Here is a 23,756-nt window from a genome sequence, read left to right on the forward strand (position 1 = left end):
TATATATATATATTCATAAAACTTTCGAGTCTAACTCACAAGCATCTTGATTTGAGGTCATTAGCCGCAAAAAGAATGCAAGAATATGTTTCATTTTACATACATTGTAATTACTGGGATATTACGGCTACGGCTGATCTTTGCTATAGTATGGTGGCTTCCCAAGTTGGTTTCTTGGGGTTTAGACTCTCAGTCGATAGACAGACTGTAAATGGCTGTGGTCACACGGTAAATGGCTGTGATCATACTGGCTTGCGTTGTAAGTGGTATAAAAATACGTTTATACGTTTCTTAAGTGCAAGTTTCGACAGAGGGGTTTGCTGCGACAATATTGTTTGCTCCATTAACCGAGCAATATAAGCATGCTATCTACCAAGAGATAATGATCATCAAGAGATGATATATAATGGGTAGAAACACATTCATTACCACAAAGTTCAAGCAATATGAACACCTGATGGGATTAGCAGTGGGGTAAACGGGAAAGAAGTTAAAAGTCTAGTGTAGGTTTTATTCCAGGTTTAAGGTACAAAATAAACTAAAGGAAAACTATATATCTAGAATTCGTCCTATTTATATAAATTGTTAATTGTGACGAAATATGATTATGATAAGCTGTAACTGTGCTTATCATTAGTTATCGTAGGCATGAGAAACTATATACAGTATATATTACACAGGAATTTTGTATGTGGCCTATCAAACAACAGTAATTCTGAGTATTCTCAGAAAGCTCTCTTTAGTGAAAGACTCCGAAATGATAGTAAAATCAAGTCTATGTCTCCAGAGAGATGAACAAGATTCCTGAACACATTGAACACAACCTTATAGAGATAGAAAAGGCAGCTAAAATTATTTTAATTCTATCAATTCGGTAAAGTTATTTGTAAGGGACAATAGATAGGCACTGACAACGTCAAAGGGCTTACAAACTGTCCATGCAATTAGATACAAATTAAGTGCGCATTCTCACAAGAAACGACTTATTTCGAAATATATTCCCATGTGTAAGTCTTGTAATACGGATGGAGTAAAAAATTTCAACAGTAATCTATAGCATACGCCTACTTAGCAAAAATCATTCCCTTTAAAAATGAAATAGCTAAACCCGCAACTGAGCAATACTATGTAGGCCAAGTTTGGACACCTATACTTCCAGCGATTTTTGGCAACGAAAATATACATCTGAAATTCAGAAAGAGAACCGGGCAAAAAGAATGAAAAGTTCCACCTATCAAAATTCACCATATTACGATCCCAATGCTGATGCTGATATACGTTGGACACGGGGAACATAGTTTCCCAAATGGAACCCTAATGCTCCAACAATAACACTTTCGGACATTTTGTACTAAAGCGTAAACATACACGACTAGGTGTTGATGAAACATAACATGAAAAAATAATTTGGAGCGTACTTTATATATATATATATATACACTATATATCCAGCCTATGATCTACTTGATACACAATAGCAACCCAGCATCGAAACATAGACCGCTAACTGATCAATGCATTAATGTCACTAATTCTAATCTACGCTCCCATCTGATCCTCCCGGATAATAATCTATTTTAATCCTTTCATATAAAAAGAAACCCCTTTCCCATTTAAAAAAATATATATCTAGTTTTAGTCTCAAATAAGACAACCGTCCAATACTTGGAATATTTCAGTACTGAAAATATAATTGGCGTAAATAAAATATTAATGTGACACTACAAAGAAACTCCAATGAGTTAAAGTATTTCAATCAACCTGATAGTACATCATTCGTTAAATAGCTGTTCAAAAACACAACGTTAATCATTATAACTTTAGTTTATTTTTAAAGATTTGACTACTTCAACAAGTGCGATGATTCTTGGCACACATCACTTTTGTGCCGTCATTGAAGCTACAAAAAGGAACGGGGTTAAATAAGTCTGTGCGTGTATATGTAAGCAGACAAATGTTACTACCTAATATGTCGGCAAACGTTTGATCTTTTTGGCTGTTCAAGTCATTACGAGCATCAATCTCAGATTGCTCAAGTTTCATGACCATGACAGGACAGGGACAATGCCTTGTCAGATAGCTTGAGACAGAACCCATCACTGCTCTAAAAAAAATGACGTTGATAACGTAAATAAGGTTATGTTCTATTTTCTTACTTTTTGATGGCACCAAGACCACGAGTACCAGTTATAATAAATACGGGTTTTGCCATACGACAGTAATCCGTGATAGATTCCTTTGAGTCACCCCTTAAAACTTCTGATTTGACATGCGTAAACTATAAAATGCCTTTTAGTTAGCAAATTTATAACTATTGCACTATATTGCTTACCCCAATTTTTCGTAAAGAATTAATAATTTCGTGAATAAATGCGTCCGCTACATTTGATAAAGTGTTGTCTAAATTCTCCTCATTAAATCCACCCGAAGTACTTTGTGCAGATATCATGGGGTCGAATAGAGTACGGTAATCCGTTTGACTTACGATATGAAGGATCCGAATATCGTCCGTAGGTCTTAATAACCCGAGACGGATTGATTTTGCAATGACAGCATCTCCATAATGCGAATGATCATACGCCACAACTACCACACGATGTTTCTTATGCTCTTTATATTCTTCGTGATCTGCAACTGGACTAGGAAAAAATTTAGTGGACAAGCGCTCCAAGTCAGGTAAATCATTTTTTTCCATTTGGTTGTATTAAATATATAAATATGGTACTATAATAATATAGAATTATCCCCGTGTCTTTTATACTTTTTTTTTGTCAAGTTCCCCATGTTATGATATCACTGAAACCCGGTTTTACCCTCTCTCTTTTTTTTAACATTAAGGGTCCTGTGGTGTGATTTCTTTTTTTTTGTCTCCGAAACAAAAAGGTCTTCCTAAAGAAATGGATGAATTATCTTTGGTAATACAAGGAAAACCGCATAAATTTTTTATTTTATTTATTCGACGTGATAGTAATCATCCCACTATTTTCCAACATTAGAGCTTTTGAGCAGCCACGGCATTCATGTAAGTATAAGATTCACATGTCACCAAACCATCCATAATATCTTTAAGGAAGGCTTCTTGTGACACTTTATCCTCGATACCTATGGCAGGACCAAGGACAGGCAACATGCTCTTGCATGTCTCTTTCCAATCCCATAGGAATTTTTTGGCAGCATTTGTGTTCGAGGCTTTTTTTTTTCAAGGTAAATCACAAGTATATGAGTTAGTTTCATTTCACGAGATGTATGCATAATCACTCACTCATATCAATGGATCGGTAGTCTTTTTCAATGATCTTTACAGCGTTAGTTTCTGTAAGCAAACGTTCAGATTGAAGAGCAATACGGGGATCCTGACCTCTAGATCTCATGGCAAAGTGAACTGGAAGGACAGAGTTAGAAGATTTTTTTTCGTATTCTTCATCAAGTGTACTTACTTCCGTTCATGAACTTTTCGATAGCTTCATTACCATCACCAGTCATCTACCATTTTTTTATAGAAAGGAGCTCAATAAAAACAAAAACTCTTGAGCGTGGTTGCTCTTACCTTTAAATCAAATTCTTTCCATTGGATGAATCCACCAGGTTTTAAAACTCTCAGGGCTTCTTTGAGCACGATTGGCCAATCGACCTCACGTACAGATAAAAGGAGTAAACGCATATGAATGAAATCAAAGGTATTATCCGGGTAATCAATACGTTCCAAGAAATTACCATACTTCCAGTTGAACTGCTTTGGTGTAATGTTTTTGTTGGTTGAGTCCACAATGTCACAGCCTTCATAGGTACAATTAGGATAGTCGGTGATCATGTCCTGTAATGGAGGGTTACATCAATTATTACACAAAAATTTGGATGATATATTTACCAAGATCCATGATCCGGGACCACATCCAAGATCAAGAATGGCAATACCCTTCTCAAAATCGAGGCTTTTTTCTACACTTTTTAAAATATTTCTGCTGCTTGTGTTTAGTATAAATTATAGCATTTTTTTTTTTTGTTTTTTTTTTTTTTTTTTTTTTTTTTTTTACCCTTCATATAAATCCTTGATAGCAAAATGTTGCTATGATACGCTAACTTTAATAACAAGGTATTGATCCCGTCTTATATTATCCTTTTACCCCCATCACCCGATTTAATTCTTCATCATCCTTTGGCAACCAGTAAGTCACAGTATCATCGGTATGGACATGGAACTCTCTGCTTGACTTGACCTGGGTCGCATCATCCAGAGTGATTTCTTCACCATTTGGTGTACAAATTTTCGAAAGAATCTTACCCATGGTCATTTTTTCTCACAAAAAAAGTGGTAAATAGGATAAAACGATGGATATAAAGTAGAGTAAGAAGCATTTTAAAAGGCCAGCTCTTCTGTATTGTACAATAAAATAAAAAAATCCAACATCCGCCGTAATCACTTTTTTTTTTAAAATCCAGACATCTATATAGTAGGTATATCAATGTTTTTATTTTGAGTTAGATATATATATATATTACAAGCAATTTTAAAAGAAGGAAAAAGTAGACGGGTGTTCAGAAATTATGTAGAAGTGAGAGTATTAATGTTTTGTAGATGTGCATGTGCATGTGCATGTGTATGTAGATATAGAGCTGAATATGTATAGATTTTTTTTTGTCTTTTTTTTTTTGTAGATGATGTTTTCCTTTACCCTTGTAGCTGTAATGTGTAGTGTGTTACAATAAATGTACCTCACTAGTTTGTATTACGCTCAGACGGGGTTGCTACATTTGAGTTTACGTAGTAGCTAGAAGAAGCGTCTTCTCTTTGCTGCTGTTGTTGCATTAAAGCATAGTTGACTTGAGCAATGTTTTCTTCAACCATGTACAAGATATAATCATCCAAGAATAACTTCAAGCTATGGAATGAGCCGAAGCTTCTAGCTTGTTGAAGTGTCATATCTTTCATGATAAGGGTTGTGTGGAATGACCATTTTAATAAGAGTTGCTTGCACCGAGCTAAATAATGATTGGCATCATTTAAGGATGTCTGTGCCCACATTTGTTAATGTTACAAGTATCAACTATTGTGTGGTACAAATATTGAAGACTTACAGGTGTGTAACGTTTCAAGTATTTATCAACAAGCATAGCTACCCAGCCCATCCACTGTTCAATACCTCCTTTAGAGCTTAAAAGTTCAGATACTTCATGTCTTACTATATTTCGAAATATCAGTATAAATTGATTGAATTCCTTTTTCTTTCGGGCAACGTACGTATATTTCGAACTTCGCTTGTATCACATTCACAAACCCATAAAGCTTGATCCAAGATGCCATCAAAGTCAAAGTGCTCCCAGTCATAACGCATCAAGACAATATGCTCTGGCATGTTTAAAACAGAGGAAGCAGTGTGAGCAGCAAAGTTTAATGAGAGCTGTCTACGAAATTTCGCAGCAAAGATACGAGCCACTAAATGCGAGAGGTAAAATGTGAATCAGTGATAAAGTACCCTCTATTTTATATCTATATCTTTTACCATCCGCTTTTTTCTGATAGAAACTGGCAGGGTAAGGGACCAAATTGGATTCAATATATTCTCGTAATTCACGTGTATATGTTCTCAATGAATTCAATCTTTCTGGGGAAAGAGTGTGATGGATAGAAGGTAAAAAGTTGAGAATCATAGACTAGATGAAAAATTCATTTGTTGAGATGAAAACATTACTTAATTTTAAAATATTTACTTACATCATAAAGAGAACAATCCCATCTCCAAACAGCCTCTGTGACTTCAGGAGTACTTTGAATAAGACGAACATATCGTTCAGGCATATCACCATAGAAAGTCTTCATAATTTCCTTGATTTTATCAACCTGGTTAGTAGCTAACAAATCAAGTATCTCTGTGCAGTGACGTTCATAAGCATTTGTGAATGAAGTGATTAAATTGTTGTCAGTTGCTTGGTTTGTTCCAACCAACGCAGGAGTAGGCGCAGTGAAACCAGGTAAACGAGAACTTGTTGAAGGAGATGGCTGTGCAGACGAACTACTTCCACTGGCGATGGTACTTGGACTATTTGAGGAAACTGGTGGCATTGTATTTTGATCAGAAGAATAATTGCTATATGAAAAAATTAAAATTAAAATAAAATCAGTCTTAGTGTAGATTGACTTTTTTTTTTTTGAAATTTATCATGTTTTTACATTCTTCCTACGATATCCATGTCATCAGGTGTTCTGACACGGATGCCACAATAATGGTACTTTGATTGGCCTCTTACACCCAACCTTCTTGTTTTTAATTCGGGAAATACAACCCGCAATAGCTTCCCAAATGTAGCAGAATTGACAGGTGTCAAATTATTGGCAGTACAAAATGCCTTATAGTGTTCAAACATATTTCTTCTAGGAACGTTGTGCTCTCTTTCTTGAACATAATTTGCCCCCACCCTTAAATATAAATAGGTGTGTCATGATTAATCAATAATAAAAGTGAGAGCAACCAATATAACATACCATGCTGTTACGTGCATACTAGTTTCTCTATCTGCCATAATACTGGGATCTAAGAGTTCAAGATTATTTGACTCTGGAGTTGACATGGTTGGTTGAATGAGACGTAATTGTTCCCTTCTGGAGTCATTGCTATTGTCTAAAGCTACAACCATACTTTTGGTTTTAAAAAAGTGCATATAAAGAACGTAAGAGGAATCTCCAACTTACCAGTACTGTCATCTGGAATCTCTGTCAATTTATTAGTCGCCATTGCTTGTTGCTGGTTAAAGCTGGGCAAGCTCATTTTATGAAATAGCAAGTTCCCTTTTTTTTTTATTTGGTCTTTGGCTTTTTGGGTATTAGTTGGTGTTACTCAAAAAAAAAAAAAACGCCCTGAAGAACAATGTATTCTGGGAAATCAAGAAAGAAAAGCGACACAGTCGCCTAAAAAACCATTATTATTATTAAAACGTTGCGGAGGTACAACAATTGACAACAAGATACCAACTTGGATTTATCATTTTTATTTATTTATTTATCAATCAACAAAGACTCGTGCGTCAACAGAAGGGAATAATTCAAAGAATGCCTAAATCATCATATTACTATTAAACACGCATTTCTTCCACGTATGTTTCCCCCTTTTACCTTTAAAAGATCTGTTCCGTGCTTAACATCATCAACACCGCCTGTTTCTCGAATTGAATGCATACTGAGCTGAGGATTACCAATATCTACAAGTGGATAATGTTAATAAACCATTTTCCATGAAGGACATGCTATCATTCTCTTACCAACTGTTCGGATACCAAGTTTGGCACTCAACATTGGTCCAATAGTTGATCCGCAGCTAGAATCATTACGAACAACAAATTCCTATTATAAATCAATTATGAGTATGCATTTTACACATATAATGACTCATCGCTTATTTTACCTGAATAGGAACTTCTTTTTGGCGGGCAATCTCGCGTAAAATCAAGCTAGTGGGTGCAGTTGTGGCGTATCTCTTTTTTTGTTTTTTTTTAAAAAAAAAAAAAATGCTGTAAACAAAATGATGTGATTATTACTTCTTTGTGTGACTTACTTGATTTGCATTAATTTTAATCACTGTACCCTTATGCATTTGAGGACGATGGTTTTCCTCGTATTTTTCTGCATAATTAGGGTTAACAGCATGAGCCATATCAGCACTGACCAGCATACTCTTATGTACCGCTTGTTCAAAAGCAACCTTAATGTTCTTGGGGGCCGATTTGCTACCTACATTAGATGACAAAATACGTTCCATAGTACAAGGCAATAAGTTGGAGTTTGCCCCGTGAGCAGATGTACTACCAATTTCTTCATTGTCAAAAAGGGAGATGAGACGGATGTTGCTCTCATCTGACACATCGTTACATGATTGGATCAAAGCCATCAAAGAGCAATAGGTCTGAATTTCGGTTAAAAATCTATAGTATCTACATCAAGTATATCATAGTCTTACCATTCCCAAATTGTCTAATCTGGCAGAGAAAACAAACTCATCGTAAAGACCACCTAAAGTAGCAGGTTGCGTATCGAAAAGACACAATTCAAAATCACAAATTTGACGTGCTAACAAATAAATAAAAAAAATGAATATTTCTTTTGTTAAAGCTGTTTTAAAAGTGTATTGTTTACCTTCCACCTTCATTGTTTCAGCAAGCACATTGATCAATGCAGGATGATGGTTCTTTGTTTGATCTGGTCCCCAGGCACGTTCTTCCTTTTTAGCGTTTAAACTCCTAATTAGTAAAAATTAGTTCTATAAAAGTAAAATCAAACTTCTATTCTTGGAATGAGTCCACTTACGATTTTGCAGCTGTGGCTAGAATAGGCAACATTTGTGTCTCCTTGTTGAATTTGAAAGCTTCATTGGCAGATCCATCCAAGTGAATAGCAAGAGTGGGTACGCGTAAAATGGGTCTATTTTAAAGATAATGAGTTTTCTACTTTGGTTTTGATGGATACGGTACTTACTTTTTAATGTGAACAAGGGTATGTTTATATGTTCCATCGTGTTGTTGCACCATCACACGTCCTGCAATACCAAGATCACGATCAAACCAAGTGTGCCTTCATATAAATATTAGGTAGGTCCCTCTCTTTACTTGCAAAGCATTTATTCTCTTACCATATACCACCACCATACAATTGGACACCCACTTCAATATAGCCAACGCTTTCCTTCTTTGAAATAGGCTTTACCTTCAAGCAAGGGGAATCCGTGTGTGCACCCACAATAGAGAACCCACCCTGACCAGCCTGATATTTATCACCTACGACAAACGCAACCAGTGAAGAACCGTTACGTGTGAAATAATACTTCCCCTTCTTCTTTAAGTGCCATTCGTCCTTTTCACTAATTTTTTCAAAACCTGCCTTCTCTAAACGACCTGAAGCCTCATGCACCGCGTGGAAAGGAGAAGGTGAAGCGTTCAAAAAGTCGACAAAGTCAACAGCCTCCTGTTGATGTTGGTTTTGTTGGTGATGACCAGAGGTTGAATAATCCATTTTCTTTTCTGAAACAAAGGAAGAAGCAATAAGTGTGTTGGAAGTTGAGATACTGGAAGTGCGTCGCTTTAAAGAGATTCCTAATTGTTTAAACAAATTGCTGCAACCAACCATAGTTTCAAAAAGAAAAAAAAAAACCTTTTTGCCTCCCCACTAAAAAAGCTTGAAATTTATTGTTATCTCTCTCTTACACACACTCACACACATGACTCTTCTTTTTGAAAAGCAGCTCTTGTGTTTATCTGACGATATCATAACCTTTTAAGTTTCGACTAACGCGAATCGTTTCTTCATAATAACGAATGGATACACGGAAAGAGTTATTTTATGTTATAGACACCTTAGCGGGTAACTAAAAGTCTGCTATACTATGAATTGATTTAAAGACACGCTGACGAGTATATAAAGAGTTTCACACAAAACTATAATTAAGGTTTAACATTTTCAGGTACACAAAACACACTGCTTTAGCGTATGAGTTTGTTCACAAGACATAAAAGGGATGGTCTTCAATTAATGAGAAAATATATTACGAGATTTATTACAAGAGGGAGAGAAAGAGAAAAATGAAACATTGGGGGAAAAAAAATGATATTTGAAATAATAGTCTATGAGCGTTTGGCCTTTTTGGACAACTTTACTTTTCCGTTGTTGCGGTTCTTTTCTTTATCAGACATTGCCTTAGCACTTTCAGCCTTTCTCTTCTTTGAAGAGTTCTCATTCTTGACGCTAACAACAGAACTCATGTCAACCTTCTTGCCTGCAGCAATAGCCTTCACACGGTCCTCAGCAGGACTCCAATCCTCTTCTTTACCACCAATGGCGTACTTTGTTAAATCAAGAGAATCAATCAACTCTCTTTGCTTCGCCTTCATCTCTCCCATTACTTCATCACCAGCCTTCTCTAAATCGGCATCGACGTCGTCCTTCAAGGGCTTCCAAGCTTCATCATCACCCGCATCACGCTTACCGCTAGCTTCATTAGCATTCTTTGATTGCTTGATAGAAGGAACAGTCTCTTCATAAGCCTTGGCTTCCACCTTGGCAAAGTATTGTGACATCTTTCGGATAATCTTAACAAACAGAGCAAGTACTTGGTTACTGGCCAAAGAAAGTTCCTTTTGAAGTTCATCAATGGATTTACGTTGAAGACCAATACCGAGCAAAATAGCACTTTGAACACCAGAGAGCTTGATATCAGCAGGCATCTCGCCTCTGAAATAAAGTTCAGCAATGGTGGGAATCATATCGATAATAACATGGTAATCAAGCATATTGTTAGAGTAAGATTCAAGACGCTTTAAATCATAAGGTGTGAAGAAAAGTCCCAATGAGTTCTTGTTGAGATCACGACCTCCCTCCGCTTCTTGATCTTGACCTTGCTTGGCAGCATCAATAATACTAAGTGCGTTGACGGCAGTAAAGTCACGGAAGTTGTAAGATAAAAGGTTGAGGAAACGCTTGGAGAAATCACGAGCAAAAGCATCAAGCCATGCAGAATTAGCAACACGAGAATCTTCAGTGTCAGTCAAAGCCTTAATCATGACACAGGTGTGTTCACCTGTCAAATCGTTGGCAGTTTGACGCATGTAAAGAGGAACGAAACCAGCACGCTTCCAGAATTTATGAAGAGAAGGTGTAAGACCATAAGATACACCAAGGTAATCAAGACGCTGAGCACGCTTGTCACTCAATTTGGTAAGAAGAGGAGGCATCTTGCGGGGATCACGGACCTTGACCTGATCTGTCTTGATATCAACATTATCAAATTCGTGATCTTCGACACGGGGGAGAGCATCGTCATCAGCACTGGTGGACTCGGACATACTGTTGGTCTTTCCTTGGTAGAAAGAAGTAATGAGTTCAAGAGCTCTGGAACCATAACCCATCTTGGCGTAATCAGGATGTGTGGCAATACGGACAATACGAGCACCAGAAAGACTAGCGAAATCATCATCTTGGTATTGTTGAGAAATGAGCCAAGGAATCATATCACCAGAAGGACGTTGACCACGAGAAAGAGAGTTAATAACACTTTGACGAGAGATCTCACCTTCAAGACAAACTTGAACAACAACCAAAGGATCGGGTAAACTGGTGCTGTTTTCTTTGACAGGAGGAAGCAAGACAAACAAATGATGAGCAGGCGCATCACTCATTAATTGTAAATCGTTGGGGGAGTTCTTGTAATGACTGGCAACGTAAAGAGACATCATACGTTGCAAGAAAGTCTCAGAAACAGGATGGTAGGAAAAGAGTGTATCACGGTTTACATAGAAAAGCTCACATTCAGAAGGATGGGGACATCCTTGAATGTTCTTTGAAACAACAGTAGCATCTAAACAGAGAACCTTGTTTAACCACTTTTCAACGGGATCGTTGGGAGCATAACGAATAGGCTCCTCAAGCTTAACTTCCTTCAATGTACGTCCACCTAATGAAGTACTAGCACCTTCAACCTTCTTAGCTTGAAGATCACGACCGACAACAATACCTTCGGAATCGTCATCCTTCTTAGTAGTTGTGATACCTTGGGATTGCTCACGCAATTGTTGGATCAACTTAAGAGAGAGAGAGCGACCGGTACCTTCATAACCATTGATGGTGGAGGCCATGAAAACAAGATAAGGACCTAACAACTTCTTAACCAAGGGCAAGGGAATAGCAGCAGCTTCATCAATAACCAAAAGTTCAGCTTGACCAAGAACATGAGCATCTTGGGGTTGAATGTATTGAATAGTTTGACGATGTTGCTTAAAGATATTGACACGAACAATGGCCTTGTTAAATTCGGGATTGGTGGATTGGACAATATCATAATCAAGATGTTCTTCATAACCGAGGGCATCAAAAGCCTTGAAAACAAATTCAAATAAGGTGTTTAAATTCTCAGGACTGGGTGATGTTACAAAAATGTTGGAATAACCATAGGCGACAGCAGATGCCATGGCAATACCAAGAGCAGCAGATTTACCACGACCACGAGCAGCAGTCAAGGCAACAGTACTGCGAAGAGACTTTTCAGAAATTGCTTCAATGAAAGTCAAGACAGCCTTGGCTTGATCGATAGTACGAGTACACTTTACAAGAGATCCAACAGGCTCGGTATCAACCAAGGATTCCTTCAATTCCTTAAGTTCAATCTCCTCGGCAGTTTGCTCGTCGGATTGCTTGATGGCTAAAGGTTTGACGTTCTTACCCATGCTGATAGGCAAAACATTTAATTCGTCGTCAACAACTAAACAAGTCTCGCATGATCCAAGTGATAAAATAAAACGTTCGTTGAAACGAGCAATGACATCGCTGTGAGCTTCAGTTCGATATCTGCTATGAACATCCTGAAAAAGAAAAAAGAAAATTAATTTTCGAAAACATCAAAATGTATAAATCAAAAAAATTACCATAGTCATAGTATAGAGTTGCTTAAGAGAGTTCATACTCTTCAATAAAAGGACAACCATACCTCCACCTTCAACAGTCTCAATGGTACGAGCTAAGGTGTTGGGAGTGATAGCTTCAAAATCTTGGAGAATACACATTCCGTAAGTGTTACCGAGAATGTTTTGAGTTTCTTTGTAGTAGGCATAACGAATGTTGGTGACTGTGATGAAAAGTTCGAAGGGATCTTCCTTGTTGACGTCTCTGATGCCACGCTTGATATCGTTCTTGATCTTATTTTCACGCTTCTTACGATGACTACATGATAGGGCTGATGAGCGAACAACACTATGTTTATGCTTTTGAAAGGATAATTACCTGGTGAAGCCAAGTTCTTTTTTGTAACACCATAAAACAGAAGGGCGAGAAGTGACCTGAGCTTGAGATAAAAGCCAATGCAAGTTGACAATCTAGAAGAATAAAAAAAAAGTTACCAAGAATTAGTTATCACTGTTAATCATTTCGGTTGGGCCATTATTATTATTTTACCTGATCTTTTCCTTTGTCACCAACTACGACAAAGAAAGATCTGTGCTTGGTTTGTACACAATTCTTGATAAGTGTATGCACACGGGAATCAACAACCTTTTTAACCATAATGACTTGTAAAGTTTGTTAGTAAAGTTAAAATCGGGAACATGCTCACATTTTTTTAAAATAAACTGTCATCCCGGAGTGGCGTTTGTGGATGAAAACCGGTCACGGGCTTTGGTCCTGCAGACTCGGACAGCCAACCCAACCTATTGACAGAACTATTAACAAGGAACACTAACATGTACTGCTTTCAAAAAATGCATATTCAAATGTAAAATTGTCCAGACCGCAAAAATAATTACTGAGAAAGACTGGTTTGCAAATCGAATATAAAAAAAGAGGGTGTTTCCAAGGTTTACCTACAATGACAGTTGCGATTGTCAAACAATTTTTAAACGACGGTCATATCCAAACTCAATAAGCAGAGAGCAATTCTATTAAACTGGTTAGCCAGACAGCACGCAGATATGATTACCATAGGTTTATTGTAAAAATTTGCAGCTGGTTTAAGGCATCGAGTTAAATTGACATATTGGTGTCAGTTAAGATGAACGTATTTTTTTTTACGTTGTGTACGAATTATTTTTTTATTTGTGAACGATTTTTTTTTTACATTTTGATCTAATATTTTCTGAAAATAGTGTATGCGGAACTATTACAATACACAGATGTCCCATACGAATTAGAAATACTTCGTTCTACTTTTTAAGCTCTCGTTTCAAAAAACTAGAATGATATTACGTTTATGTATCAGAATCTGCGAATCATATATTTTAATTTACCTAAAATTCTAAATTTGTCCTGTAATGCCGAGTATATTATCAGTTTTTAAAAGAGATGCTTTGACAGTGTAGCTCTCATTCTAGTATTTGGTCTTCATCATGCCAATAAAAAGCATTTCCTTTTTTCTGCTTCATCCTGTACACGAAAAACACTTGGATTTTTGTATAAAGATTTATTGGAGAGATAAAAATAATAAATCGTATCCAAAATGAAGAGTTAGTGGCCTCTATTCTCCCTTTCAAACGAAAACAGTTGACCTTTAACCATATCTCAGTTAAACTAATCTTAATCAATTTTTGTTTCGTAAATTCATCACTCTGAATGATGTAAGATGGAAGAGATTTTCACCAAATAAGCTTTAGTTTCTAGTAGCACATTCGCAGGTGTTGTAACAATAAAAACCAGCACCTACACAATGTATTAGTTACAGACTGGTTATAAGCTCTTATAATCCTACCGTATAATCCAACGCAATCTTCATTACTCCGACTTATTAAACAAATGTATCAATAAAAATAAGAAACAATTTGATAGTTTTCTTACCATTCACAGCTGTCATAACCAGTCCGAGTTAATCCAGCGGCTAAACCAACAACTATCACCAGCAGGAAGAAAACGCAAAAGAAAGTTGAAAAACGTCTTCTCATGGCAAGGCGTCTATTATTTGGTGGTGAATAAAATTCGGTCACGCGTGTCGCCATTGCAGGAGGAGGAGGAGGAGGAGGAGTGGGTGGCGGTGGCGGTGGTTGATAGTACGTTTCTCCTACAAAGCCGTGTCCTATCGTATCTTGGTATGCAGGTGGTGGTGGATTACGAATCACGTTATTTTCAGACTCTACGATACTCGTGTATGTGAGAATTTAGTAATATAATATAAGGCATTTCCAAATAAGAAGTCACCTCTCATTTCTGATGATATTTGGGGCGGTATCGGTGTTATCATACTTCAAATGGTCCGAAAGAAAGACCAAAGAAAGTTTTAAAAAAATCATCACTAAAACTACAAGATTTGAAACAAGAAATTGTTTTTCCGAAACTTGTAAAAGTGGCCGTAAAAATTTGCAAGGGGTTTTTATAAAAAATATCAAATGGATCCTTTTTATATCGGTAAAACTTCTTATCAATTTGATCAAAACTGAGTGACTGAAACTTGTATTGTTGAAAAAATTACTCAAATTTACACTGTATAAGTACCATAAACTAAACAAGATGGAAAAACTATTATCTTTCAACGTAAAAAGTCCAAGGAAGAAGAAAAGGTAATGTCAAAAGTATGTGTACATTATAGTTTAATGTATAATCAAATTAAGAAAGTTTATCCAATCTGCTTTGCTGAATAACGATGATACACAGCGGCTAAAAATATTTTAAATTGGCCTTTCGATATTTAAGCAAGAATCATCATTGCAAATAAAATAACCGCGAGCACAAAGGGGGTTACGATTGTTTTGCGACTGAAAAATAAAATGTTAGGTTTATATTTTTTTTTTCTTCATAACATGTAATACCTTGCTGTACTACCAACTGGGGACTCGTTATCACCCGTTGTTGGTGTATTCGTCGCAACTTGATATCTTGTTGAAGTCACTGTACCAGGTGCCGAAGCGGACGGTTCATAGATTGAGGGGTGACTGTCGCTGCTGGTTAATAATGGTCCCCGAGAAAAGCTGGCGGATGGTTGCAGTGTTTCTGAAGAATAAGTAACGGTTTGCTGAGGTGATCCGGAAGAAGTGTAGTCGAAAGTTTGTGAAGATCCTGAAGAATAGGATCCTGATGATTGATACATACTGGAAGAGCTATCTTCGGTTGAATGCTGGTGTCTGGTCGATTTAGCATGCTCATTGGTGTTAGTAGGCATCGACCATACTGTAGTAGATATAATTACAGAGGTTTCATTCATAGCACTGGTAGTTTTATGATGCCCGTGTTTGCCAGTATTGTCATCATCTTCATTATCATCATCACAATCCTTTTCTCCTTTTCGATTAGCAGATACCTTTGAAGAAATTAAGCAAATAGCAAAGGTTAAGAGTAGCATAAATTTAGTAATTGATAGTCTCATTATAGGTCCTTTGTTAAAATAGTTTATAAAGAAAAAAATAAAAATAAAAGCTTAACCGACGGCTCTATATATAGTATATTCCTGTATTCATAAGTTTAGTAAACTTGTCATCTCTCTCCATTACGGCAAGTCAGACGGTCGCTTACCAACGGTTTGATTACAACACTTTTTATGCACACTATCTGTGAAAAGTCATCATAATATATTTTGGGTACAAGACAGTTGATTTTATCTTAACTCGTGTTAGTTTAAACTGATGTCATTTATTATAGCTGCCTTTCGTTTTTACATTTGTCAGTCAATAACAAAATATGACTTAATAAATTCATTTTGCCGTGTGGGAGTATGCATTTGATGGCGTTCTATCTAAAGAAAGTAGTGTAATCACGTCAACATTGAATTAATATAACCCCACACCACAATTTCTTTCGAGTAAAGCTTTAAAAGGCTAGTTTAATAAGCAAAGAACGATCAAAAATTTTATGCGATTGTAATGTCATTAATATGTTTTCATGCGTCAAGATTATTTAGTCACACAATGTATTTTTATCAGCTGTGAATTAGCTCAATACATTGAAGTGCAGATACTATTCAAGAGTTATACGACAACCCAGAATATGTGTAACGTCAGTATATGTCACAATGGAAATTGATTATAATTATTCATGCACGAAGGCGTAATAAAGTTGCTGTGTTATATTTTTTGGGATCATATGGCAGTTAAAACTGTTTGTAAGGAGTACATAAAGAGAAGATGCTCTTTATTCCGAAAAATTCAAACTTCATGCAGCATATAATACAGTTTTTAAAGTGCTTTGGTTAAATTATCCTTTGTTTATTTCTATTATTATGTTATGCAAAGTCACCGGTCATTGTTGATTAGTTGATTTTCTTTTCGTAATTCTTCCATAACTTCTCGCGTAATACGAATTTTTGCACTTTGCCGGTACTATAGAACAATAATACAAATAAGAATTTGAAAATGTCTGTTTTGAAGTTACACTTTACCTTGTTTTGGGAATCTCGCCAACAATCACAACTTTTGCAGGGCACTTTATTGATATAGGCAATATTAGTAAAACTCATACCAAACAATCGATTATAACGCTACCTTATATCCAGCTAAAGAATTTCTGCAATGATCAATAATTTGTTGTTCACTTAAGTTACTGTTGTTTTTGAGCACAACAAAAGCAACTGGTCTTTCGCCCCATTTATCATCAGGACCTCCAACGATAGCGCTAAATACAAAATTTAGCCAAGAGAATCATTAAATAAAGATTTGATCTTACCATTCATTAATTTCATCCAGTTGAACAATGACACTTTCCACTTCTATCGAGCTAATATTTTCACCACCAGAGACAATCACATCCTTACTCCTGTCGACAATTTCCATGGATCCGTCAGGATGTCTAACAGCAAGATCGCCAGACCAATATACACCATTACGGAAGGCCTTCTTGGTTTCCTCTGGGTTTTTGTAATATCCTTTCATGACCAAGTTTCCTGTAAAGCAGATTTCACCAATTTCTTTTCCGTTGGGTTTTACATCCCGTGCTGTTTCTACATTCAAGATACGAACCTCATCTGCTGTAACAATGCCAAAACCAGGACGTGCTAAGAGTTTATGTCTTTCCTCTTCGGTATATGGAGATAAAGTATGAGCGTCATAGGTCAAAACAGCTGGGCCATAGGTTTCTGTAAGGCCATAGACTTGTGTTGGTTCCAGGTTTAAGTTTGTCATACGACGAATGAGTGTGCTTGATAATGCAGATCCTATAATAATTTTTTTCAGTATTTATCGTTTCAGTATCATTTACTACTAACCTCCGCTGTAAGCTTTAACAGAATTATTTAACCTAACCGCATCAGGATGGTTACAAATTTCGTTCTGAACTGTAGGTGCACCATTGTAGTGGGTAACGCCATAATCTTTTAAGAGTTTCCAAATATAAGTGTAGTCTAATTTATTTAGCATGACTTGAGTACCACCAACCATAACTATCGCCCAATGAAATCCCCATCCTGAATCAAAGTAAAGTTAATAATCGAAACACGTGGCCCACAATGGTTATTTCTTACCGTTACAATGGAACATGGGTAATGTCCACAAATAAACAGTCTTTGAAGAAAGCATATCATGGATCGCCATACCAATAGCCATCATATAAGCTCCGCGGTAGCTTACCATTACACCCTTAGGTTTTCCAGTCGATCCAGAAGTGTAGTTAATGGAGATTGTGGCATTTTCGTCTTGTTCCATGGGCATATCATTCCATGATAAACGATTTTTGCTAGATTTCAGAAGTCTTTCATATGGATCTTTTGTAGGGTCATCACAATCGGCCACTTCAATGACATGATTAACCAAAGATTTTGATTCTTCGCTAAGACGGCCCATAAACTCTTGTTGAATAATCAAAACAGATGCACCTGAATGCTCGATTACGTAATCGATCTCCTTAGCTGCTAGTCTTGTATTTACAGGAACCGAAATAGCACCTATGGCGGGGATAGCAAACTGGGCATCAACGAATGCAGTAATATTTTGGCACAGAATAGCAACACGATCACCAGGTTTGACGTTATAGGTATCGATCAGAACATTCGCAAGAGATTTGACACGATCGGACAGCTCTAAATATGTATACGATTGCTGACGATGAATAATTGCAGGCTTATGTGTATGCACCAGAGCACTTCTGAGTAAAAACTGCAGAGGATCCAATTTGGACATATGAGGAACCTGTTCAGGTCTTCTTTGGATACGTACTAAAGTAGATAGAGTTAAGATTTGTTTCCTTCAAAATTTTATGATACTTACATGATTCAAAATGGGGATCATCATTTGGAGCTAAATGATGCTTCAAATTTTGTAAGCGTTTTGCCGCAATTGTAGCAGACATGATTTGGGTTAATAAAACTGAGAAAGAAAGAAGAAAAAAAGAAAAAAAGAAAGAAAATTCGCTATAATTTATACCAATGTTAGTTTGAGACGATCTGTTTCATTTTCCCACAGCTTGCGTATTTGTACAACAGTCATCGATAGGAAAGTTACACGCCCCTAATAAGAGTTTGCCTGCATATTTTTTTTTTTTTTGGCATCCTATAATTTTATCCATTTTCCTCTACACTTTAAGTTTAATATTTAGAATTCTAAACTCTTGTAAACCTTGACATTCCCACACTGTTATATTTTCATAAAGAATTTATCCGAAACATCATTACCCCAGATTATTGGATCATAATTTATCCATAATACAGTTGAAATTTCATCCAGTTCAACCAAAGACGTGGTGAGGTTTCCAGATCTTGGATCTGGGATTAAACGGCTTTTTAGATGCAATCCTTTTAACAAAGAACGCATCATTACAATTATTGTTACTATCTCTGATTTGTACCACATTATAAGTTAATGTGTTTACTGGGATTTTTTTTTTTTTTTTTTTTTTTTTTTGACAGAGGATGAGTTAGTTTCTCTTTGATTTGCTAACCAGCGTAAAATTTCCACAAAGAATGCTTACACAAGATCGTGCCTATTTTCGGCAAATAAATTAGCGACAATGATTTGCTTTTAGGTTTGCAGATTGGCTTTAACTTTTTATTTTTTAGACTAACTCTGTGGCATTTGAGTCCTATTAAATTTTGACGGCTAGTTTACACAAGATAACTACAGCGGTAGATTCATGTTCCCAGTTAGCGGATGTACGGGAAAATCTAGTATGTGCTTTAACTAGGAGAGTTAACCACTAAAAATATTACAAACTTAGTCTAGCCGCTACAGCGAGACTTAGATCTTGCTTTTGCTGGGAGTTTATGTGGGCGGAGGTTCGTAAACATTGATGGGTTATTGGTCAATTGTCGAAATTTCTTTAAGCACCAATGTTGACACCGTTCTAAACTTTATTTAGAGTGGATAAATGTATAATACTTCAAAAATACAACCCAGCACTACTGAAATGTTTTTAAGAATTTGCAAGTGATTTCACTAGTCATGGCTTTCATAGTTTATAAAACCAGCTTATTACGTATGCTGCTATTTTTATTATTCCATTATATAAGGAATTAGAATTTTCTTTCTAAATATTCTATTATTAAATAAGATAGATACATGCTTGAGCAAATATAAAGTCTCAAGAATTGTTAATTGACCGCTATCTACCCATTTTTCTCTTCGTTCAAAAACTAAGCTATGTATACGTTGATCACGGAATTCATCGACAGGTGTCATATTGTAATTAATACTTTAGCGCCTTTATTCGTCTCAAAAATTGGCCTCAAAAATACAACAGGAATATAAAACGATGCATTTATTACTTCATAATATTTCAGAGGGGCTTTTCACAGCACATGTGTTAATTTTTTATTCATTAGTGGCATCAGGTTTAATAGCTTTTGCCAATTTAGGTAGAAGCATTTTATGAAACGACTTTAGATGTCGCCTATACTTTTTTCTATCGCCGAATTTGAAATCACACGATTTGCAGTAGAAGCGAGGATCATCAATATCTGGCACAACTTTTGTGTCATGATTCTTAACCGTTGGATAGGCAGACCTTACGCCATGTTTTCGTAGAACGTGAGAGCGATATCCTGTGTAGTTTGGTAACATTTTGATACAAGGGCCACAATAAAAAGGCGGAATATCGAAGTTGTCCAGATCATCTAAGTTGACGATGTTGTATCGGGTGTAGGAAGTGTAATGTAATCTCATATGATTACTATCATACGAGCCATTTTTTGGTAGATTCATTCCACAATCGTAGCAACTATGAGGATTGATGGGAATGCCCAACTGTTTCTGACGAGCATAATAGCGGGTCATGTCCGTCTCCTGAGGAGGATAGAATGGGTGCTCTCTGGATCTATGATATTGGAATGATCGTTTGTCAAAGGCTCCGCCACAAATATCACACTTAATGTAGAATCCATCCATGCTTATAACCGTACCATCATCTACTAAGCTTTTTAAATACTTCAATCTGTAAATTTCATCAAGATGGTTTTCCTTCAGATGATCATGATGCTCCTCCTTGCTTGAAAATTCCAGCGCACAGCCCTGGCAGCTGTATATGCGATATAACTCCTCATCCCCGGCCTCTCCTCTTCCATCCTTTTTAAACATCCAATCAAATGCTGGATTGTTATGAGGCGCTACATTCATATGGCGAATAAATCTTCCTTTCGTATCATACTTGACGTGGCATGTAGTACATGTATAACCATGAACTTTAGGTATCACACCGTCTTCGGCATCTCTTAATTCCACACAGTGAATATTGAGGTGTTCCATATACTCTTCTGGTTGTTCGAAACTGATGGAACATATAGAGCAAAATGCAATGTCCTTCTTGGGCCTTTCGTTACTTGTTCGGAGTAATTTGGAATCACTGTTGAAATCTTCAATTTTGACATCTCGCAAGTCGTATTCATCTTCACTGGATTCATCAAACCCGGTTTGGTTATCCATCATATGTCTCTCATAGGTGTCTGTAGATCCAGCTGCACTTGCCAGTAGATCTTCAAGTGTGATTTTACTTTTTTCCAAGGTCGGTGGTTGACTGAATATGGAAGATTTGCCGACACTCACCGTGGGTGCTTGAACAGTCACAGGGGTAATCTCCTCCTTAATAGGCTCTTCTATTAGATTGATGTCGGTGGCTGGAATATATTTGGCTACAAGTGATTCTCTTTTTGGCTTGATTATCGGCGTTGCAGAGAAAAATTTCTTTCGAACCGTCATGCCATCATTACACGGCATACAATAATGGGCCGCATATTCTGAACCTTGGGGTTTGGCTACATTTTCGCAGCTGTATGATCTACATCTTCCGGTGGGTAAAACCATTTGATGCGTTGTCCGTAAATGTTCATGGAACTCTTTTCTTGTATCAAACGTTAACCAGTCACATTGTCGACAAGCATAATGAGGATCACAGTAATCAGGGTAATATTCAATTCGGGCGGGTACTGATATCAAGTAATCAAAATAGGGCTCAACCTTTAAATCGTGGCATCGCTGGATATGGGTAATAAGCGAGGATGCTTTAGGATATTTCATTTCGCAGACACGGCAATAAAAGTCTGGATCATTGGGATTAGGCAAAAAATCACAATTTTCGATCCTGTCTTTAAGAAATCCTAATTGTACTGTATCAGTATGTGTCAAAATGTTTGAATACTACACTTACTCTGTGATTTACGAGTGGAAACAAGGAACTCATCCATATGATGTACCTCTTTCAAATGTCGTTGATAGGCTGTATATGCATGGTATGTACGATTACAATCGCTACATGTATTTTCTTTGCTATCCGTAATGGGAATGTCTTCATCGTAATCCTTTGATTTTGAATTATGTAAAAATGGGACTAAAACAGTTAGCATAGGTCGTTTATAATTGATGATTTCCTTGTCTGTACTCACTTTTTCCTGTCTTGAACTTCATTCCATGCTCTTCCTTAAGATGGTTGCAATAATCTGTTTTGTCCGCAGACGCAGTCTTGCAGATTAGACAATAATAGTCCGGATCATGCGGGTCGGGTTTAATTGTGCTATCGATTAACGAATCATATTCCTCTTCAACTTCAATATCGAGATCATGTAACCCTATCAGATGCTGTCTGAATCTGTCCGCTTTAAATGTATCAATCTCACAAAAAGCACAATATGTATTGGGATATTTGATTATCGGAGCCAATTCAGGACTATGTAGGACTACTAGCGCAATTAGTACAAAAAAAAAAAAAAAAAAAAAAAAAAGTGGAATAACCTACTAATGTCCTGACTTTTGATTTTGTGTGTCTTGATCAAATGTCGCCTGTATCTTACCTGGTTTTTGAATTGAACCAGGCAAACACGACAAAGAAGCGTGTCACTGATCATTTCGGGAGCCTCGCAAATGAGTTTCTTCTTTTTTGGTGCCGGTTTGGAAGGAACATCAATGTCTAGTTCTCTACTCGATCGAGTTACACGTTTTGTTGGTACTTGTATGGATACAGCAATTCTTTTCTTTGGTTTATTTTTTAAATCACGTTGCCTCATTTTATAGAAAATAAAAAGAGTAAAGAAGACTAGCAGTTTTTAGTTCTGTCAAAATAAAAAAGATTAACCCAATCACACGACTTGGCGTTTTTGGGTTAGATGCAACTTAAAAAATCCTTGCTAGTTTATTCCCACTGAATGGAATCAGTACCATAGGATCATAAAATTATTCACGTCTCATACGATCCCCATTGCAACTGATAAGGCTCTGTTGCCATCCTCATCTGGATTTCGAGTTTGAAAAATCAGGAACGGGACACTTTTATTCCATAACATAACCCTTTTTTTGTCTTTGCTCCGGACTCCGAGGTAGTACACGCTCATTGAGCCACACTTTTTCTTTTTCTTTTTTGTGGAGGGATGTACAGTCGTCAACTTTTTTACTTATACTTAGATACTAGGATTGTTTTGGTTTCGCTTTTCCATCCTTTGCTCTGGCCGTGAACGACATTGCCACCAACCGCAAAACAAAACTCCGCCACAGTGGTACTCGACAAGTGGACTAGATTGTGATAGGCCCCGAGCACGGATCACTTTCCCGGAATTAACAGCCTTACCGATGAAAATCAGCATCTGTCTTGCACGAGCATATGATGCAGACAATGGCTTAAGTGATTTTCATATAATATGTTGCAGAGATAAATAGCAGATGTATCATATGAGACTAAATTGATTCAGTAGATCGTCTGTCGCTTGCCTGCAACACAGGGCATTTATGTAAATATGAGAGTAATTAATGTACTCATAAAGAATAGCCAATCTCATATATGGTTGCATTTATTGTCATATAATTCGGTCTTTTCCGAGTAATTGCGAGTTTATCTATTGATTTATTCACTGGACTTGAGCTCGCCCAAAATAAAAATATAAGAAACTAATTTTTAGCAGCTGCCC

The 23,756-nt window shown here is 36.7% G+C and overlaps 9 protein-coding genes across 9 annotated transcripts; all 9 read right to left on the bottom strand.

Moving 5' to 3' along the window:
- Positions 1-1,625: 1,625 nt before the first annotated feature.
- On the bottom strand, positions 1,626-2,852 carry EV154DRAFT_506445 (uncharacterized protein). Its single transcript, XM_051601280.1, has 4 exons — positions 2,333-2,852; positions 2,157-2,278; positions 1,965-2,104; positions 1,626-1,900 (listed from the first exon to the last, which is right to left on the bottom strand). Exons 1-4 carry the CDS (start codon positions 2,693-2,695, stop codon positions 1,878-1,880), a joined length of 648 nt encoding a protein of 215 aa, XP_051458360.1. The 5' UTR covers positions 2,696-2,852; the 3' UTR covers positions 1,626-1,877.
- A 54-nt stretch (positions 2,853-2,906) lies between these two features.
- Positions 2,907-4,440, bottom strand: EV154DRAFT_506449 (S-adenosyl-L-methionine-dependent methyltransferase). Its single transcript, XM_051601281.1, has 7 exons — positions 4,125-4,440; positions 4,035-4,066; positions 3,869-3,959; positions 3,548-3,814; positions 3,438-3,483; positions 3,263-3,382; positions 2,907-3,189 (listed from the first exon to the last, which is right to left on the bottom strand). Exons 1-7 carry the CDS (start codon positions 4,290-4,292, stop codon positions 2,993-2,995), a joined length of 921 nt encoding a protein of 306 aa, XP_051458361.1. The 5' UTR covers positions 4,293-4,440; the 3' UTR covers positions 2,907-2,992.
- Positions 4,441-4,452: 12 nt separating this feature from the next.
- Positions 4,453-7,002, bottom strand: EV154DRAFT_506455 (RFX DNA-binding domain-containing protein). Its single transcript, XM_051601282.1, has 8 exons — positions 6,689-7,002; positions 6,482-6,623; positions 6,170-6,415; positions 5,714-6,086; positions 5,502-5,652; positions 5,240-5,434; positions 5,077-5,180; positions 4,453-5,011 (listed from the first exon to the last, which is right to left on the bottom strand). The coding sequence occupies exons 1-8, from the start codon at positions 6,762-6,764 to the stop codon at positions 4,718-4,720; spliced, it is 1,581 nt and encodes a 526-aa protein (XP_051458362.1). The 5' UTR covers positions 6,765-7,002; the 3' UTR covers positions 4,453-4,717.
- EV154DRAFT_442221 (peptidase M18) lies at positions 6,965-9,142 on the bottom strand. Its single transcript, XM_051596978.1, has 10 exons — positions 8,619-9,142; positions 8,465-8,560; positions 8,297-8,410; positions 8,126-8,229; positions 7,950-8,059; positions 7,548-7,895; positions 7,398-7,469; positions 7,255-7,336; positions 7,109-7,194; positions 6,965-7,049 (listed from the first exon to the last, which is right to left on the bottom strand). Exons 1-10 carry the CDS (start codon positions 9,110-9,112, stop codon positions 6,999-7,001), a joined length of 1,557 nt encoding a protein of 518 aa, XP_051458363.1. The 5' UTR covers positions 9,113-9,142; the 3' UTR covers positions 6,965-6,998.
- A 369-nt stretch (positions 9,143-9,511) lies between these two features.
- Positions 9,512-13,047, bottom strand: EV154DRAFT_442225 (GNAT acetyltransferase 2-domain-containing protein). Its single transcript, XM_051596979.1, has 4 exons — positions 12,926-13,047; positions 12,755-12,846; positions 12,400-12,694; positions 9,512-12,336 (listed from the first exon to the last, which is right to left on the bottom strand). The coding sequence occupies exons 1-4, from the start codon at positions 13,031-13,033 to the stop codon at positions 9,607-9,609; spliced, it is 3,225 nt and encodes a 1,074-aa protein (XP_051458364.1). The 5' UTR covers positions 13,034-13,047; the 3' UTR covers positions 9,512-9,606.
- A 1,018-nt stretch (positions 13,048-14,065) lies between these two features.
- On the bottom strand, positions 14,066-14,696 carry EV154DRAFT_587217 (uncharacterized protein; the record flags this gene model as incomplete). The annotated part of the gene is made up of 4 exons (XM_051606801.1): positions 14,066-14,161; positions 14,182-14,242; positions 14,297-14,588; positions 14,654-14,696. The coding sequence occupies 4 exons, from the start codon at positions 14,694-14,696 to the stop codon at positions 14,066-14,068; spliced, it is 492 nt and encodes a 163-aa protein (XP_051458365.1).
- A 444-nt stretch (positions 14,697-15,140) lies between these two features.
- Positions 15,141-15,823, bottom strand: EV154DRAFT_551102 (uncharacterized protein; the record flags this gene model as incomplete). The annotated part of the gene is made up of 2 exons (XM_051604960.1): positions 15,262-15,823; positions 15,141-15,207 (listed from the first exon to the last, which is right to left on the bottom strand). Exons 1-2 carry the CDS (start codon positions 15,813-15,815, stop codon positions 15,141-15,143), a joined length of 621 nt encoding a protein of 206 aa, XP_051458366.1. The 5' UTR covers positions 15,816-15,823.
- Positions 15,824-16,551: 728 nt separating this feature from the next.
- On the bottom strand, positions 16,552-18,797 carry EV154DRAFT_506462 (uncharacterized protein). The gene is made up of 7 exons (XM_051601283.1): positions 18,643-18,797; positions 17,901-18,590; positions 17,646-17,843; positions 17,108-17,594; positions 16,927-17,056; positions 16,824-16,867; positions 16,552-16,764 (listed from the first exon to the last, which is right to left on the bottom strand). Exons 1-7 carry the CDS (start codon positions 18,722-18,724, stop codon positions 16,695-16,697), a joined length of 1,701 nt encoding a protein of 566 aa, XP_051458367.1. The 5' UTR covers positions 18,725-18,797; the 3' UTR covers positions 16,552-16,694.
- Positions 18,798-20,122: 1,325 nt separating this feature from the next.
- EV154DRAFT_205282 (uncharacterized protein) lies at positions 20,123-22,905 on the bottom strand. Its single transcript, XM_051594358.1, has 4 exons — positions 22,595-22,905; positions 22,245-22,535; positions 22,010-22,189; positions 20,123-21,959 (listed from the first exon to the last, which is right to left on the bottom strand). Exons 1-4 carry the CDS (start codon positions 22,860-22,862, stop codon positions 20,182-20,184), a joined length of 2,517 nt encoding a protein of 838 aa, XP_051458368.1. The 5' UTR covers positions 22,863-22,905; the 3' UTR covers positions 20,123-20,181.
- Positions 22,906-23,756: the final 851 nt, after the last annotated feature.

Source organism: Mucor mucedo (assembly GCF_025094135.1).
Source record: "Mucor mucedo strain NRRL 3635 chromosome Unknown EV154scaffold_38, whole genome shotgun sequence".
NCBI lineage: Eukaryota > Fungi > Mucoromycota > Mucoromycetes > Mucorales > Mucoraceae > Mucor > Mucor mucedo.

Coding starts and splice junctions, on each gene's coding strand:
- EV154DRAFT_506445 (XM_051601280.1), bottom strand. CDS start 2,695: ATGGAAAAAAATGATTTACCTGACTTGGAGCGCTTGTCCACTAAATTT. Junction 2,279..2,332: donor ATTCTTTACGAAAAATTGGG/GTAAGCAATATA, acceptor GGCATTTTATAG/TTTACGCATGTCAAATCAGA. Junction 1,901..1,964: donor AACGTTTGCCGACATATTAG/GTAGTAACATTT, acceptor TCCTTTTTGTAG/CTTCAATGACGGCACAAAAG.
- EV154DRAFT_442221 (XM_051596978.1), bottom strand. CDS start 9,112: ATGGTTGGTTGCAGCAATTTGTTTAAACAATTAGGAATCTCTTTAAAG. Junction 7,337..7,397: donor AAAAAGAAGTTCCTATTCAG/GTAAAATAAGCG, acceptor GATTTATAATAG/GAATTTGTTGTTCGTAATGA. Junction 7,050..7,108: donor ACGGAACAGATCTTTTAAAG/GTAAAAGGGGGA, acceptor ATGATGATTTAG/GCATTCTTTGAATTATTCCC.
- EV154DRAFT_506449 (XM_051601281.1), bottom strand. CDS start 4,292: ATGACCATGGGTAAGATTCTTTCGAAAATTTGTACACCAAATGGTGAA. Junction 4,067..4,124: donor AATTAAATCGGGTGATGGGG/GTAAAAGGATAA, acceptor AGCGTATCATAG/CAACATTTTGCTATCAAGGA. Junction 3,960..4,034: donor ATCAAGGATTTATATGAAGG/GTAAAAAAAAAA, acceptor CACAAGCAGCAG/AAATATTTTAAAAAGTGTAG.
- EV154DRAFT_506455 (XM_051601282.1), bottom strand. CDS start 6,764: ATGAGCTTGCCCAGCTTTAACCAGCAACAAGCAATGGCGACTAATAAA. Junction 6,416..6,481: donor AGTATGCACGTAACAGCATG/GTATGTTATATT, acceptor TTTATATTTAAG/GGTGGGGGCAAATTATGTTC. Junction 5,435..5,501: donor CTATCAGAAAAAAGCGGATG/GTAAAAGATATA, acceptor TCTCGCATTTAG/TGGCTCGTATCTTTGCTGCG.
- EV154DRAFT_506462 (XM_051601283.1), bottom strand. CDS start 18,724: ATGTCTGCTACAATTGCGGCAAAACGCTTACAAAATTTGAAGCATCAT. Junction 17,057..17,107: donor CTGGATGAAATTAATGAATG/GTAAGATCAAAT, acceptor TTTTGTATTTAG/CGCTATCGTTGGAGGTCCTG. Junction 16,765..16,823: donor GGCGAGATTCCCAAAACAAG/GTAAAGTGTAAC, acceptor ATTGTTCTATAG/TACCGGCAAAGTGCAAAAAT.
- EV154DRAFT_205282 (XM_051594358.1), bottom strand. CDS start 22,862: ATGAGGCAACGTGATTTAAAAAATAAACCAAAGAAAAGAATTGCTGTA. Junction 22,536..22,594: donor AATCAAAAGTCAGGACATTA/GTAGGTTATTCC, acceptor TTGCGCTAGTAG/TCCTACATAGTCCTGAATTG. Junction 22,190..22,244: donor GAAGTTCAAGACAGGAAAAA/GTGAGTACAGAC, acceptor TAACTGTTTTAG/TCCCATTTTTACATAATTCA.
- EV154DRAFT_442225 (XM_051596979.1), bottom strand. CDS start 13,033: ATGGTTAAAAAGGTTGTTGATTCCCGTGTGCATACACTTATCAAGAAT. Junction 12,847..12,925: donor GTGACAAAGGAAAAGATCAG/GTAAAATAATAA, acceptor TTATTCTTCTAG/ATTGTCAACTTGCATTGGCT. Junction 12,337..12,399: donor AACTCTATACTATGACTATG/GTAATTTTTTTG, acceptor TTTCTTTTTCAG/GATGTTCATAGCAGATATCG.